General features: G+C 39.4%; 2 protein-coding genes and 1 long non-coding RNA gene across 8 annotated transcripts; 2 read left to right on the forward strand and 1 right to left on the reverse strand.

Annotated features, from left to right (window-relative positions):
* Positions 1–250: 250 nt before the first annotated feature.
* On the forward strand, positions 251–1,887 carry eIF3i (eukaryotic translation initiation factor 3 subunit i). The gene is made up of 5 exons (XM_012374317.2): positions 251–407; positions 564–810; positions 900–1,180; positions 1,259–1,459; positions 1,577–1,887. Exons 1-5 carry the CDS (start codon positions 405–407, stop codon positions 1,823–1,825), a joined length of 981 nt encoding a protein of 326 aa, XP_012229740.1. The 5' UTR covers positions 251–404; the 3' UTR covers positions 1,826–1,887.
* A 610-nt stretch (positions 1,888–2,497) lies between these two features.
* Positions 2,498–17,064, reverse strand: MEP-1. Of its 6 annotated transcripts, none has more exons than XM_067352469.1 (10): positions 16,655–17,064; positions 13,183–13,419; positions 10,726–10,825; positions 7,735–10,077; positions 7,542–7,630; positions 6,258–6,395; positions 5,344–5,520; positions 5,009–5,131; positions 4,627–4,731; positions 2,498–4,501 (listed from the first exon to the last, which is right to left on the reverse strand). In XM_067352469.1, the coding sequence occupies exons 3-10, from the start codon at positions 10,793–10,795 to the stop codon at positions 4,187–4,189; spliced, it is 3,360 nt and encodes a 1,119-aa protein (XP_067208570.1). In that variant the 5' UTR covers positions 10,796–10,825; positions 13,183–13,419; positions 16,655–17,064; the 3' UTR covers positions 2,498–4,186. The 6 variants fall into 6 exon arrangements, with proteins under 6 accessions (XP_067208570.1, XP_012229736.1, XP_067208571.1 ...); XM_012374313.2 differs by having other exon boundaries at positions 16,639–17,064; XM_067352470.1 differs by lacking the exon at positions 13,183–13,419 and having other exon boundaries at positions 16,639–17,064.
* On the forward strand, positions 13,723–14,928 carry LOC136999064 (uncharacterized). The gene is made up of 2 exons (XR_010889472.1): positions 13,723–14,060; positions 14,157–14,928. It is a non-coding gene; the product is annotated as an uncharacterized lncRNA (long non-coding RNA).
* Positions 17,065–17,210: the final 146 nt, after the last annotated feature.

Here is a 17,210-nt window from a genome sequence, read left to right on the forward strand (position 1 = left end):
GGATCTTGATAAATATTTAATTAACGCTTTACTTCTGATTAATTTTTATAATTTAATTAACATTAGTTAACTTTAAGAAGATAAAACAAGAGGATGGAAAGTTTTTAGCTTTGATGAAATGGTTATACGATTCTTAATTATATCTTATTCGGTTTGAGCAAAATATCAAAGTGCTCAAAATTTTGAAATGGTTTCCATCGTCATTTTCAATAAACTTGCGTGACACATGAAATACCGCCCTTAGCTTAAACGCGTTCTGCATGCTGTGTGTTGCAGCTAAAATTTTCTCCATTATGTGTCTTGCATGCTTCGTGATCTTTTTCAGCGGGTGAAGGATCGTGTGCTTGTGTCAAAAAGGAATGCAATTTGTCGATTAATAAGGAATTTATCGAAAATAACACGAAATGGTTAATTGCCTTACAGTCTTGTTTTATTGCACAGTATTACTTTTCCTGTATTAGAATATGTGTTTAATCTTTTAAAACATGTGACAATGTAACCTCAAAGAAACTAGCAGCGATCAATCTTCTTTTCAAATAACTAAGAAGAATTATTTCTTTTAGAAACCTTTGATGTTACACGGGCACGAGCGTGCCACCACTAAAATTAAATATAATAGAGAAGGAGATTTGTTGTTCTCTGCGAGTAAAGACAAACAACCTAACGTTTGGTATGCGCTGAATGGGGAACGTCTTGGGACATTTAATGGTCACAATGGTTCTGTATGGTGCATCGATGTTACTTGGGACACCACACGCTTATTATCAGGTAGTGGTGACAATACACTGCGAGTCTGGGATTGTCAAACTGGTTTGTATATCAAGTTCACAAGAATATTGATACATTCAATCCATACACAATTTTTAATCACAATCATGGCTTTCCATGATATTGTTTAGGCAAAGAAATAGGCCAATTGCACACAAACAGTTCTGTGAGAACGTGCGGGTTTAGTTATTCAGCAAATCTCGCTGTGTTCTCCACTGACAAAGCTTTGGGTCATCAGTGCGAAATGTTTATTATGGATGTAAGAAATGTTGATTCTACATTGTCGCAAGAGGATGCAATTTCTAGGATCTCGGTCAATGGTCCTAGAATCTCTGCTATATTATGGGGCGCAATGGATGAGACCATTATTACAGGCCACGAAGACGGTGAAATTAAGCTCTGGGATGTTAGGGTGAGTATCTTTGTATCAAGTCATAGCAATGATATTTTTTAAGTATGAAGTAGCAAGCAATATTTGTAATACTTACAGACGGGAAAGAAGTTGTCCAGCGTCAAAGGTCACAAATCTCAAATAAACGATATGCAATTCAACAAGGAAGGTACAATGTTTGTGACTGCGTCCAAAGATCACACAGCAAAACTTTTCGACAGTGAATCCTTAGTGCTACTGAAGACGTACAAAACGGAAAGACCTGTAAATTCAGCTACAATATCACCAATTTTTGATCATGTAAGTTTTGTGTTTCAAATTGTCATACAAAAAAGAATATATATTAATAGAGCATAAAAATAATATTGCAATTAGTGGAAAAGTAGCAAATATATTTATCAAATAACATTTTTCCAGGTGGTTCTTGGTGGAGGTCAAGATGCCATGGATGTTACTACAACGTCCGCACGACAAGGCAAATTTGATTCACGATTCTTCCATCTAGTATTCGAAGAAGAATTTGCACGTTTGAAAGGGCACTTTGGTCCCATTAATTCTCTCGCTTTTCATCCCAACGGTCGCAGTTACTCGACAGGTGGAGAAGACGGATATATACGTATTAACAATTTTGATCAATCTTATTTTGATTTCCACTTTGAGTATTAAATTTACAATTGGAGACATGTGTACATGATAAAATATATATCATTCTACGAAAAAATGTATAATTGTGTAATTATTCATTTCTTCAAACTGAAACTAATAGTCTTTATAATAAACGTAAATTTAATAATTTGTATCTAGCAATATTAAATATCGAATTTTATTAAATTAGTGATGTGAATATTATTCTTCTATATAATTGTGTGGGGAAAAAAAATATATAAATTAATAATTAAAAATGAGATCAAAATCGCAGAATATTAAATAAAAAATATTTATCAATCAAATCATTATCACAATGACATGATCAAATCACTTTTTCAAAATATTTTTTCTCTTATTTTCCGTTAAATATTTCTCGTTTATTTTATATATTTCTTTTTTTTTACAAGCAATAGCATATGTCGACTCTTGAGCCATTTTATTTTATAAAAGTTGTTCAAATATTATGACTAACATATATGTATATTTCGAGCACTTGGTAAAAAATAAAAAATAATATTTCTAAATACATGTATGTTATAAACTTTTCGCATACCTTGTAAAATGAAGGGAACAAAGCAATGTGAAGCAATGAAATATATTCTTAGATCGTGCTGTTTTGCTTAGGCGAAATTTGTCGATCTCTCTGCTGAATTACGATGGGTTTCGGAGTGTAACGCATACCTGCAAGAATTTTAGTTCAATGTTGGTACACTTTATTTTTGTAATCATATAATATTGTACAAATTATTACAATAAACTATATATTTCTGTAATTACGTCTGTTTCTTAATTTTACCAACATGGCTTGCCGTAAGCGTTTGGCAAGATAGCAGAATTAAATAATACAGCCATACAGTGCAAAAAAATGCACCATCTCATATTCTTCGCTGATTACGGTTTCCTCTAAAATGATATCCTACAATAACGTACAAAAATTATTGGGACAAATTGAAATTACTAAATTAAACCCGTTACTTCTTTTAATGACTATCTACATATTCATGTAATCCTATAATCGATTCGGAGTGTACATACAAGAAGAAAATGAAATGAATAGTCTCTTCTTGTACTACACTATTGCTATGCTATTATAATTTTACATATTTATATATATAATATCGTGAATGTTATATATTATATATATACATACATAAATGTTATAGATGTACGTCGCGCTGTGTGCTAACAGGATCAATGCTCCGTTTTATATCCACGTTTATCAGAAAAAATGTATACACGAGTGTGTGCCATCCTATTTTATTGATATATTTTTTTTATATTATATTCTATGTTAATGTACATTTTTGTTGTTTTTTTTTTTAATAAGAGCGCAAGAAATTAAATTGGATGTCTTCTGCTTTTATTACAGTGTACGTAACTAAAATGTCAAACTTATAATAATAGGTACAATTTACAAATCCGATTAAAAAAACAAAAAAGCTTCCTTTTTGTGTGTGTAAAGTATAAATTACTTTATACACACAGCTTCATGAAATATCATAAATAAGGGGTATGACGATAATTTCACTAACTGTTAATTAAAAAAACATATGATGGCGAAATGAAAGTATAATATGCATACGATCCAAAGAAACACACGGTAGCTAGTATACACTTGTCGTTAGTACCTGTGTACTGTAGATTCGCGAGACAGTCGAGGGCACTCTGGTCAATTAATACAATTTATCGCATTATATATCATTCGGAAATTGCTCTGTAAACATGATGTTTATCATTCTATTAAATCGGAGATTTAAAGTCAAACCCCGTCTTTTCGAAGTCGCGTTAGCGTTTATAATAACAAAATAGAATAAATTCGAATATATTTATCTTAGAAAAAGAATTTATACATTATAGAGAATTCGCTATTAAGAGAGTAATTCGCATTGCGCGCGACATGTCACAACATGCATCGTCACATTGAATGTAAATATGCTCGGTATTTCGCGCGAGAGAGTCCGTGTTACACATAGGCGTTTATAGGTCGGGAGTACGCAGCTCTAGGAGTTAACCAAGGAGTCAGACTGAAGGCCACCCTTTAATGTTTTTACAGTCTATTTTATGTAGGTCCGATAACAACAATAAAAATTCTTAAATAAATATATCGGTATAATCATTGATGGAATATTATTACTTGCAGTCAACTAGGTTTCTGCCGTCGAGAATCGTAGTTTTTCTTTTCTTTTGTTTCTTATCTTCCCCTTCTCTCCCCCCCCCTCCCCCCCCTCATTTAGGTGTTGCAATTCGCTTCTTAAGCATAGTATACACATGTACACGGTACGTTAAATCACCGCTTGACAGTGATCGGTATAGAGTACCACAAAGAGTAACGCGAAATTCGATCGGACAAGACACGAGTATCACTCAAGCTCATCATTGCTATTTTCCTCTGCCTTGAATCGCACCGGATCTGGTTGTGGGTTTCGCCGGTTGCGGAATAATCGTGATCTCGTCGTTAATCTTCAGCGGTTTCAAGAGCGAGTCGTTCGATCTCGACGACGGAGATGCGGGTGCGTTCTTCTTATCCATTACTCTCTTCGCCACGACACTGTGCGCCGAGTACACGTGATTCTCGAATTGCTTGTACATTCCGAATGTGGCAGTGCAAACTGTACACTTATATGATAGATGTGCTGGTTTTAATGTCATCCCGTGATCTCGAGCAACGTGATTCAGTAATTTCCATTGATATACCTAAAAAAAAAAAAAATCAACGTTCACAGTTCTCAATACGCGATATCCGCCGCACACATCTTTATTTTTGAACTTTCGAAAATGAGAGTACTTGCTGCCAATTGTTGCGCAAAAGATGAACTTACCCTGCCACAAGCTGGACAGCGGCCTGCGTCTTTTCCTTTATTTGCTGCTTCTTGCATGCTGGATGTGACAAGTCCATGAGATCCCAATAAGTGTCTTTCCAAACCCTATTGGAAAAAAAAAATAACAATGTTATATTAACAATATTAACTTACTGAAAAATTTGTGTATATATAGACTTTATTGCAAGTGATTGAATTATCTGAAATTTATATTTTATCAAAACTGATGTACAAAACATGTCGCTATTAAAATATTGACATATATTTTTTAATTGCTGCAGAAGAGAAACCAATAACTGCATTTTAGAAAATAAATCTATATATTTTTGAACAAAAATATATTTCAATTTTTCGTTTACGATTCAGTTGTATAAAAATTTACCTGATCTGTGAAAAATCGGAATTGGCATTTCTGGCAGTTTAATGGTGGTCTGTTGTAAATCATCTTTGGATGTATTTTCACTTTATGGATCCATTGCATGTGATTTCGTAATTGTTCTAGATCCTAAAATAAATATGACAGAATTTAGTGTAGTGTTAGGTTTTAAAGAAATCGATAAACTCTATGAAGCGTGCAAGTTTTGCAATTTGCTGACAATTATCCGTTGTACAATTTTGTGTATTAAATAAAATTTTCGCATTTCTTTCTTCGAAGTGTGCACAATGATTGTGCATTTAGCATTGAAACGTGAGGATAAAGAAGCATTTAACACTTACCTTAATGTAGCCATCACAAATTTCGCATATAACAAACGTATTTTTTCCCCCGGATTTTGAAGATGTGCCTGATCCTGGAACGGAAGTTTGCGATGTTGTACGTGGCAATGGTGTGATGGATATACTCGGCTGACTTAATAGCTTCGCTGTAGGATTTTTGGAACTGGCTGTTGTGTTCTGAAAAATATAGAATACTAATGTTACTTGACAGTACATCAATACGTTGAATCGATAGTGTTATTTTTATAAGTCATAATTCGAAAAATATTTTTTATTAGTAATATCCACCTGAAAATTACATTTTACATTAAAATTGTATATATTTGTTAGTTTTGCTTTGTCTTCGCATAATGTATATGTGTGCGTATTGTTTCCCTTCATTAGACTCTAACTGAATCATAATTTTGTATTTCGAACAATTCAATAAATGATTTATTGAACATATAAAATGTTGTTCCCCAATTTTATTGATTAATTTCTTTTTCTACGACTTATTATTTCTATTAGAATTCAGACATATACCTATGTTTTTGTTAGTAAAATTATATGCATACTAACTGATAAAAAGTTAGCACTTGTTCATATCGTAAATATATAGTCATGTATTTTTACATATATACGATAAGATGTAGAACAAATATTTGAGAATATGAGATGTATATGAACACCTTTTTTAAATATTGTTACATGTGTGTGCATGTACCGTTAATTAATAATAAAGATAGATACGTGGGGAAGCGCAGAGTGTTAAAACTTCTAAGCAACTATATATTCGTTTGATCGCTATCAGATTTTGGAGAATGTTAAAAGCCTTGTTTCTTTTTTTTTATATGCACCTGCAAAACACATCACTCATGCGAGCAGATATCACGAAATCAGTTATTCTCCCTGGTTACTTTCCAATATTTATTTACCTGTGATGAGGACAACCTAGACAGAGAGTCGATTACGTTGGGTACAAGTGCAATTGGTGTGGGTTGACCGGAACTGCCGCCGCTACTGCTACTCACCCCCGAGACAGCCGACATGACAGTCCCAGAGCCACCCACCACCTGCCACCACCCATATATCTTTTTTACTAGTTCTTCAAGCTTTGAGTCTATTTAAAATTTGATAGTTTGCGCGTACACACATTCACGGATATCGTCACACAAAACGGATACGTAAATTTTCTTTTTAATATTGGAGCAATATTAGAGAGAGCACGATATTATTAAATAACAAGTATAACACAAGAGACATGTACGATTTAATTATTGCCAGTACAAGTTTTGCGTAAAGTTAACACAGAAGTTTTCTTCTAAACATCGATGCGACAATATTTCGTACAATTTGGAGTATTCATCACGATTGTATAAAGTCTTGAATTCTACGTGTTAATCACAATTTTAGGAATACTTGCACTTCTGTGTGCAGTGATAAATATTATTACCATCATTGTAGTGGAATTTTAGTTTTGGAGAAAATAGATTTTATACATGAATCGTACTTAGAACTTCTTTTAGCATTAATATACGTACTGTAAATATGAAAAAGTAATTTGTTCCCTTATTTTGTTTTATTCACTTTGTACAGCATTTAGAAATATATGTCATTTTAGTTTATCCTAACTTGCCTACGCTTCGTTGAAGATTGCATGGATTTAAGATAAAATAATGATATGCATGCTTATCTAGAAAGTTCAACAATTAAAACGTAAATATGTAATATACACATATGACTTGATTATTTGAATATCATAAATAAAATTCAGAGATACAAGCATTGATATTTTTATGTAGCATATACATCTTTCTTAAACGTTAAGAAGGGCATGACTTATCACACTTTTCATCGCCCTTTATGTTAGTAAAACAAGCATATATTTCGGGAATAAAGAAATATATAAAAGTATAGCAGCCTACAAATTATAATTCTTACTGTGTGTGGGGAGGGGGGGGGGGAGGGGGAGGGGAGGAGTCACTATCTAAAAACATGAATGGATATGTGATTACGGTTGCAGAGTGAATGTTTTAGATAAAAAATTCGCCTTATTCCGCCATATTCTTCTTTCGATTGTCGCGAAATAGCGATTTTTGACTTCACCGGCCAAATAAAATTTTACTTTGCGCCGTCGTGTTCGCCGCTAAGCTTATTTGTTAGTATATGCACACAGCGAGTACGTAAACACAGCCATAAAAAATAAATGCTATTTTTACCTGGAATATTTGGTTAGTACCAAACTGGTATGACGTGGGTACCAGTAAGCCGGAAGATGTAGGACGATACATCATTCCTGCAACATTGTCTAAAATACAACTCACATGAGTATACAGCGCGTCCATTAAGCGTTCAGTACGTATAAATTTCTTCGCAACAGAGAATTTTCGTATTTGTTTGTGGAAAACTTACCTTGTCGCATTGTAGTGGAACCTGGCCGCAAGGTCTTCAGGTCGGAGTATCTCGGCTGCATCGGCGGCCGCCCTCTTCCGCGGCCCGTGATCGGCGCGGGGAGTAATTTTGGTAACAGCGGCTGCGGTCCTTTGGCACTAAGTGCCATGGCGGCGAGCGCGTTCGGATTAGTCGGGCCGATGGGTCGCGCGCGATTTAATCTCGGTATCTTCGCAGGTGGCTCCCAGTCCGCGGCGGGCTCCAGATTCCTTTCCGGTCTGAACTTCTTCGTGCAAGCGAGAATATGCCGCGTCAGCTTTCCCTTCTGGTTGTCCTCGAACGGACAATTCGGACACTGGTGGAAGGCCGGTCCGCGCTCCAATCTGCCGCGAGTATTGTGCTCCGCCTCCATGTGATAGAGAATATCGTGAGGACTGCGAACCTCCATCGGGCAGAAGTTGCACTTGTAAACGTAATTGCGCATATGCGGGGTCTCTAGATGATGCTGCATGACTAAGGTCGATTCCGTTTTAAAACTACAGAAGTCGCATTTCTTCATCTCTAAATGGAATGGTTCGTTATTTTCTTTACTAAACTCTAGATTCTTGATAAGTGAATTTATAGCTAATTGAGTCTCGGCCGATGTGCTACCCTTGCCTTGCTTACGCTTTTGAGTCCGTAAGAGATCAGTTTGCACATATTCTTGAACAAGATTTATCCCGATTTGCATAAAGAACTTTCCCAACGGCAGGTCGAAGTACGTCGGTACTGCTGACGATATTTTATTTCTGTCATCTTGCCTCGGTTCGTGCTTGTCACCTATGCTGAATCCGTGCTCGGTCAAATCTATTGAATTATCACCACCTTGGTCGTCCCCGTCCTTCTTGCTTCTTCCCTCACCTTCGCTCTCTTCGGACTTGTCATTGTTCTTTTTAGCGATATCCAAAAAGTCTTCTCCGTGCTCGTCATTGTCCTTGCCCTCGTCAGCGATTCTTTTCAGCTTCTCCTCCTTCTCCCTTTCCTCGATGCTCTTCTGCAACTTAGTGACGAATTCTTTCAACGGTTTCAGAGGCGGCTTCTCGTATACGTAAGGTACTATGAACGACGGAGCTTCGACCACGAACATATCATCGGTCAACGACGGTAAGACCGGCGCCACGGTCGGCGTAACCGTGGTCATACTGGTCTTCGGACTCAGTTGCGCCGTTTTCGAAGTCATGGGTACTGGCGTGATGGTCGTCCTCAGATTGGAATACTGTGTTGTCATACTACCCATCGGGACGACCGAGAACGGACTGGAGTTAGAGACAGAATGATGAGGTTTACTGTTACTCACAGGTACGCCACCGCGTCCTGAAAGAATGGAGTTCGTGTCTATTATAACTAACGTAGGTTCCTTCTTTCCGCCCTTGATCGATTTGCTACCGGCGGCAATTTCTACCAGACGCTTGGTATCATTCACGACGATGGTGGTTTTACTATTTTTTATTGGCGACTTCAGCAGCTTCGTATTCTCCTTATCTTTGCTGTCGATAACAGCCAACGGGTCTTCCGGCTTAATTTCTTCTATGTCAGATCCATCGTCCTCCACCTCTTCCTCAAGTTCTTTCTCTATGTAGCTTGTTCGTTTAATATTACGCGAGCTTCTTCTTGGCGTGATGTTACTGAGATCTAGTTGTTTTCGTGGTTTCCTCTGTTTAGAGGGGTCTTTAACACGTTCTATTGACACATTATGACCATTATTTTTCGCGCTGTCGGTTATTTCCTCGATATCAGGACTGTCACAGCTTCCGTTCTCCTCGCACAGCTTGTCATCTGACTTCTCCATACTGCTGTCGGCAATGTCACTGTCGCAGCTGCAGTTGGACGACATATCGTCTTGCTTCTCAACAGTTTTTTTCGAGATGAACACATCGTCATTATCCAGTTGTATTTCTGTGATGGTTTCGTCAAGACACTCGACATCAGAATTATTACTCTGTTCGTCTACTTCCATCGGTTCACAGGATGTGTTTTTACACTCGGATTCAGTTTTAGACACTTCACTAGAATTGTTCGTCTCACTGACACCTTCGGACGATTTCGATACTTTAAAGTCATTTTTCCCATCAAACGTTTCACCTTCCTCCTTACTACTATCTACTGCTTCGTTCTGCCCACTATCTTCGTTCTTGTCTTCTTCTCCTTCAGCTACTCTCTCATGATCGTCCTCATCATCCATTTCATCTTCATCTTCTTCATCACCCTCCTCCTCTTCCGTGATAATTTCTCTGGATACACCCTTGCCTGTGTCATCACTGATATCCATATATTCTTCGTTGTCAGCACTATAGTTCCCATTGACACCATTTGGAATAATCATATCTGCAAGTAGTTATGAAATGTTAATAGATGGTCATTATTTATTATGCAAATAAATCGTTGTAGTGATTATAGTATATCAACGGTAAAATGTGTCACATAAATCAGAATCGTTAAAAATGACACGTATCTTAATTATATAACTCAAAATTTATTTTTCTTAATTTATACTCTAGACAGACATCAGTTATAAGCCGTACAAAAAATTATGTGACACCAATATAAACTATATTTCTACAAAGAATAATGTTACGTACAATTATTTATCGAACTGTAATCTATAATAAATCAATTATAGACCAGAATGCTCTGTCCATCATAACATTCGTTCTAATAAGATATCATTCTGTGTAGGCGACAAATGTATTACAATATGTGTAATATCTCTAGGAGATATATAAAAAAAAAATTAAACATTTTATCACACAGGAAACGTTAAAACCTATTCTTTTTCCGAAATAGATAATCCAACATTTTAGAACAGAACCGTGTCATTTACAAGATTACTTTGTGATAAGACGAGAAAGCCCAATGATTTAAAGTTCTACAAGCAGAATATCAAAATTTAAACCACCTAAAGAGTATCGGGCTCTGCCAGGTGCTCAGAGGCCGAATTCGAAATGTAGCCGTAAAGCGAGCGGCCGTGATTACCTTTCAGGTGCTTATCGGGACTATTCCGAGAAGTGTCCTTAATAGCGGGCTCCTCCAACGTGCCTTCCATGAGTCCACCGCGGTTCGCCGCGCAGCCGATCTAAACAATTAACGACAGCACTGTTGAAACTCCGGCGAGGCGTAAGGCGAGGCGAAGCGTTCCGCGGCACGCTCTCTACCTCGCGGTGGGCTGGCTGGCGGGGGTGCGAGGGGGGAGAGAATTTTTAGCGGGGCCGAATTTTTCAAAATGGCGCTGCGAATTCCGCACTTGCGTCCGTTCTTGCTCCCATAACCAACAAACTCCCGACGAGTCGCCCTCGAGCGCGGAGATATCGCGATGTCGCGCGCGCGTCGCGCCCTGGGCGCCTTCGGTGAACGCGACAACGGCAGCGTCGTCTCGAAGCCTTCGTGTCTAAAACGCTCTCTCTTCTCTCGCCGTGCGAGCGAGTACGCGGTTCTTTGCCGTGCTGCACGCGCGCACACGCGAACTCTGACGAACAAGCGAACGGACGGACGGGAGGACGGATGCACGAGCGCACGTACGGGTATCCGAGATGTCCTGGATCGGGAAAGCCTTCCCCGATCACGGGAACAGTTAGCGTCGTCTACCAGTCAGTCACCAGCGCTCGCTGGTCACCGCTAGCGTCTACGAGCGCCAGTCAGTCACTCTGTCTATCAGTCGGCCGACCAGCCAGCCAGTCGTCGTCGGTCTCGACCCTCCGTGCGCGCCGTGCCTCTCTCTCTCTCTTTCTCTCTCTCTCTCCTCTCTCCTCTCTCAATCTACCAACCTCCTACATCTACAACCAGAAAAGGACGTGCGTACACGGGGTATACGTGTATGTGTGTGCACGCCAGTCTGCGCGCGCGCGCGCGCGCAAAGCTTCCTAATGAGGCGTCGTGCATGCTGGACGAAGGGCGGACGATGATGATACGTCAATCAATTGACAATTCTCCGAGAATACATCTCCCAACGATAGCGAATTCTGCGAATTATCGAAACATTGCGTTCGGTCGGCCGCGGGTACGTCGTCGTCGTCGTCGTCGTCGTCGAGCGTGACGTCCGCGACGTCACGAACTTTTCGAGACGTACCCCGGCGTCGCCGAGGGAAGGAAACCGAGGACCGTCGATTTGTCGCGGCTCGACGGCTTGTCATCTCTCACCGGGAGAGATAAGGATCGAGAGAGAGGGAAAGGATTGGGACGGTGAAGATTTCAGCTGCGACGGCATCAACGTGCAAAGGTTATAAAGCGCGCGCGCGCGCGCGCGCGACGCTTCGAGGGTAGCTTCGAGTTTGATTCGAACCTAAATCCGAAATAACGGCGAAGGATTCCCGGAATGAAGGAAATGTCTCTCGTTGATCTACGTGAACTTGCGGACCGACGTCTTCGCCGCGACCCCCGCTTGAGGAGGTTATAGCCCAAGATCCGGGACTAACTCCCATACTCCGGCGCCCGTAGACGCGCCTCTCTCGGGTCACTCCCGCGCTTACCGACACGAACACGCGCACGTTTTCGCCGAAGCATTTCGTCACTAACCTGCTTATACGCCGCTCAAGCTCGATCGCCGAAATTCAGCCTACCCTCATTCGACAATGGCATCGTGGGCACTGTCACGTCGCACGCGCTCTTTGCACTTTTCTATCGCACTTCAACCCTTCCCTTCGGTTCTCCACGCGAGTCCGGACTGTTTCGCAGCGCGCAAAAATGTAGGAAGTATACGCGATACGAAAGAACCGACAACTCCCCGAGCGCGTTCGTCGAGGCGACTCCCAGCGGTGTTTATCGTGTCGCAAACGTCTGCGATCGGGTTCCGGCGAACCGTCGTTCCCGACGAGCAAAACCGCGATCCCGTTTCGCGATGTTCTCCTCGCACCGGGAGATTCGCGCGACTCGCGGCTCGTCGAGATGACTTACAATCGCCGAGGAGATGCACTCTTACGCGATGCGCTCGACGCGGCGTTCGAGAGCGCAGGACCACGGATGGATAGAGGAAGAGGCGGGGAGGGAAAAAGAGAGAGAGAGAGAGAGACGCACACACCGGTCAGAACGTAAAAGCTCGTCCACGGCGATGCGGCCGCGCGTCTCTTAGGTCGCGGTCACACGTACGCCACACTCGTCCCATCGAGACGACGATAACGCACGTGAGCGACGCGGCCGAAGCGAACGGCGAGAATCATCGTCCAAGTCCATTCATATCGCGCGCATTTTATTTCTTCGTATTCTCCTCTCATTCACGACCGCGAAGGAAACCTATCGCTGATTATAAGTTGATTATAAGCTGGATTCTGCTTGGCTCCGGTTTATTAAACTTAGGTTATAATTTGGACCTCTGCCCCTTTCGAAATACAATTAGCATTTTCTCTTTCTCTTTCTCTCGCTGTCCCCGTCGTTTGTTTACTCGTTTGCAAGTCGACAGTTTCTTCATAGAGAACTGATCGCTACGTTTGGCATACATACCTAGAGAGGAAGAGCAAAAAGATTACGACGACGGCAACGGCGACGGCGACGGCGATGACGGGGTTGCCTACGCGAGCGTTAAACGGCGCGACATCGTTGCACACGTGATTCTCGTCAATGACGACGACGTTGCTCGATCACTGCTGCTGCGTGTGGTATCAATTGTAGCGGTATTGTATTCCAATAGTACACACAATCGCTCCGACGGGACACAATTACGCGGTTTATTCACAAAACCTGTAAATAGTGAACATTCATCACTGACGATTGGCACACTAGAGGGCAGGCGCAATGGATGGGAAACGCTATGAAGTTTAGTTATCCAGGACCGTATCGAGAATTTATACGAAATCGTTCCTTCACGTTTAAAGCCCCATCTAGACGGAATTGCATAGCCGCACAATATAGCATAGAAAAATTGGCCAATCACACGTCTAATATAAAGAGCCCGACAATATGGCATCCTTTATGCTTAGCACAAATGGATAGTCGCGCGTGCGGCCTACGCGTATCCGTCTGGATAAGCCATTAAGGTCTTACAATTGGTTTTTTTTTCCTTTTGTGAAAAGTGTGATAAGAGAGGAGTGAAAAAAGTGGTTTTTAACCTATAGAAACTGGGTGAATGCTCTAATGATTTTTCCAATTTTCGATAGAACTCTTAAATATTTGCCAAAGAGATATTCTAGGAAGAAGCTGAAACTAGTACAGAATTCAAAAATTGACTCGCCGGTTTCTAAAGGTTAAAAACGATTATTGTTAGACACATAATATAATTACTAGATATAGACGTTTGTTATTCCACGATTTCTATATTAATCGCTTCCCCGACTTGTCTGTGAACGAATTCGGATACATTTATTTAAAAAAAAATATAAAATGTAAGTAAATTTAGGTATATATTTAAAAAATAATACATTTTATTCCAATTATTCTTAAAAGTAAAAAGAAAATTAAACGAGATCTAACATTTTCAGGCCATTATATCGTAACAATAGGGAAGAGATCAATTTCGTTATAGCACAATGCTATTTTGCCGTGATGCAAGGAAACGTGTGGTGCTCTGCATTCTTTAGTCCTTAAGTAATAGCTCGCTTCTCATCATCGATTGGAAAAGAGCATCGCTCTCAAACCATCGCAAGTTTTTCAAATATAAAAAAAATAAGATAATTAATAATTAATTAAATAATTTACATAACTTAATAAATTAATTACCAGCATTGTGACATAACTTAATTATTAATATCATTCCTTTTATTAATTATAAATTTTGTTTTCCAAAAAATAAATGTCCCTTGAAATTGCATAGCGCTCCACGCATTTCCCAGCGAGTGACACTTGCAGAAAACGACGTGTGTTTGTGCATATGTATACATAAGGGCGAGCATTCATTTGAAATCAATTTCGGGTTCTCGTCTTCTCTGCATGACGCTTTTAACTGTTGAAATCGTTACTATGCGCTGGCGGTACACACAGCGTTGCCAAGTTTACACGCAGAATCAATGCCGTAATAAAAATAATAATAATAAAATCGTTAAGTAAGCATGAAACCTTGTACATAAAGTGGTTTTTTTGTCATAACGGGAAAATGTTCTCAATATAACTATTAAGTGCATCTCGCTGCAAGACCATAAATCTTCCCACAAATAACAATCTTTCTGCCAAATAATTAGTCATTTTAATTACCCCTTATTTTAGATTAACGATATCTTTGGGAAAAGAACTGCAGAGAATATGGCGTTTGTAATCCTTCAAGGAACAACAGACAGAAGGAAACAGACGCGTCGGAAGAGCGTTTCTCACGATTTCACCATATCTGTTTAACACGCGTAATTCAATCGCTGTTATACTTTTACCGTAGTTTACTGGCACAAAGAATTTACACCAGCACATATAAAATTTTCAGTCTAATGACGAAATAAAAAATATTCTTTATAAATAATTATAATAATTCCTTTATAATTAAGCAATAATTGGATACGGAAGAAGCTCGTTATGTGCCACAGTTTTGCAATTATAATTAATTTGTATTTTATTAATTAATGTTTCGAATTTTAATGAGCTCATTGCTCAATTAATATCGTTTGAGTACAATAAAAATATAATAAGTTAAATATTTGAGTAAAAATATTTTTTTTAAATAAAGTTTATTGAAAATTTATTATCGGTATGCATTTCTCGCAAATTTTTCATTTTTGAAAGTAAATTAAAAATGTCTAAAACAAAAATTGTTCAAATTTTAATAATTATAAATTGATAAATAGTAAAATTTTCAGTTATCGATCTTTATTTATTATATAAAAGCTATTCATCTCTAGAGGAGAAAAATTTAACTTCCGCCCTTTGGAAAACAAGTTCTTCAAATATCATCGACGTTTCTTTGGCTAGTGACGTCTTCTAACATAAAAAGGGGCATGCAAATGGGGCCAGTGTTCTAGATTCTAAGATCCTACAGTAAACTCTACAAAGATATCTTGTTATATAATGTTATTGTTGTATTGCATATTATTATATTCGAAAGTTTAAAATATATATATAGACTTTACAACTTTGTTAAATTAAAATTTTTTCACTACGTAAAAGAAACAGAGAAGAAATTATGGGAAACATGGTGAAGATGTTTGATTAGAAAGATTTATCAAGAAAAAACGTAGATTCTAGATAAAAATATTATTTTTTAAATTTATGTAAATAATGTTTGTTCTTATAAATAAGAAAGATAAATAAGAAAGATTATAATTGGCAAGTGTGCAAAAATGATCTAGTCATTTTATTAATTGACATAACGCAAAATTACGCGAATAAATTGAGAGATCTTTTGACGGCATTGCTTAAAAACTCCTTACCTAGGCTCCATTTTGGGCTCGCGGTATTGTTTACTACCGTAAGTATATCCGTCATTACGGCCTTGCAGCGAAGAGATTGGTACATATACGTAGGTTCATTCGCACAGGAGTGAGCGCATAAGCAGAGGGGTTTTTCGCACGGAGGAGTGGAAAGGTGGGACGAGAGCGTGCAGGGCACCTGACAAATGTGTCACGATCCTGATTGTACACTCCGCTCCGCGTTGTAAGCGTGCCGCGAGGAAAGCGCAAAATCTGACAAATTAATTGATACAATTAATGACCACATATGACACACACGAGTTCTCATTCGCGCTTTAAGCATGAACTTTCTCTCCTTCTCATGCACTCGCTCCGTTACTCTATGACTTTTCTCTCTCTCTCTCTCTCTCTCTTTTTCTCTCTCGCACATCATACACGCACCACTGCCATACACGCACACGCCACGGCCGCAAGCGGACTGGCGGAGCCTCCCGCCATTTCTCCGTGACGACCACGACGTGCCCGTCGAACAGCTGCCGACCGTGGACCGTCATCCCCCCGGACGACGATCGCTGCACAACACACGCATCGTCTCGCGCCACGAATTGCCGCGCTTATTTAAATTCACACTGACCGTACAATCGGCGTACCGGTGAACACCTGCGGCGGCACACACAGCTCCCACGATATGTCGCTGTTACTCGTATAAAAGCCAAGGACCCGCTTGCGTGCACTCGATGTTTATTTGATCCGCGACGCGACGTCACCGATCTGCTCCTCTTGCCTCCGTCGTCGAAACTGCTAAGATGGCGAACGCCAGTCACGTGATCCGCGACGTTTTATGACGTATCGCTGTATGTTAAAGGGCTGGTGGACGGCCAGTGGCGTTTGTTGCACATCGTCACGTGACCGAGTGCACGTGTACGTCCAATGAGAGAAGTGCTTCCCTAAAAATAAGGGCGATATGCAATCGACATGGCGTAATGGGGTGGACACACGACCCTTTTTAATGTTTGATTGACACATTTATAATATGAAAATTAAGTAAAAACAAAAAATTACTAAATAAATCACTTTTTTGTTGATATTATAATTAGTTTATACCAAACCGATATTTTTGAAGCACATATATATTGCTAATGATATATATAGTGTTCTATAATTCGCAACTTTAATTTTAATGATATTTTTAGATCAATTTGCAAT

This window comes from Linepithema humile, chromosome 3, assembly GCF_040581485.1.
Source record: "Linepithema humile isolate Giens D197 chromosome 3, Lhum_UNIL_v1.0, whole genome shotgun sequence".
NCBI classification, from domain to species: Eukaryota; Metazoa; Arthropoda; class Insecta; order Hymenoptera; family Formicidae; genus Linepithema; species Linepithema humile.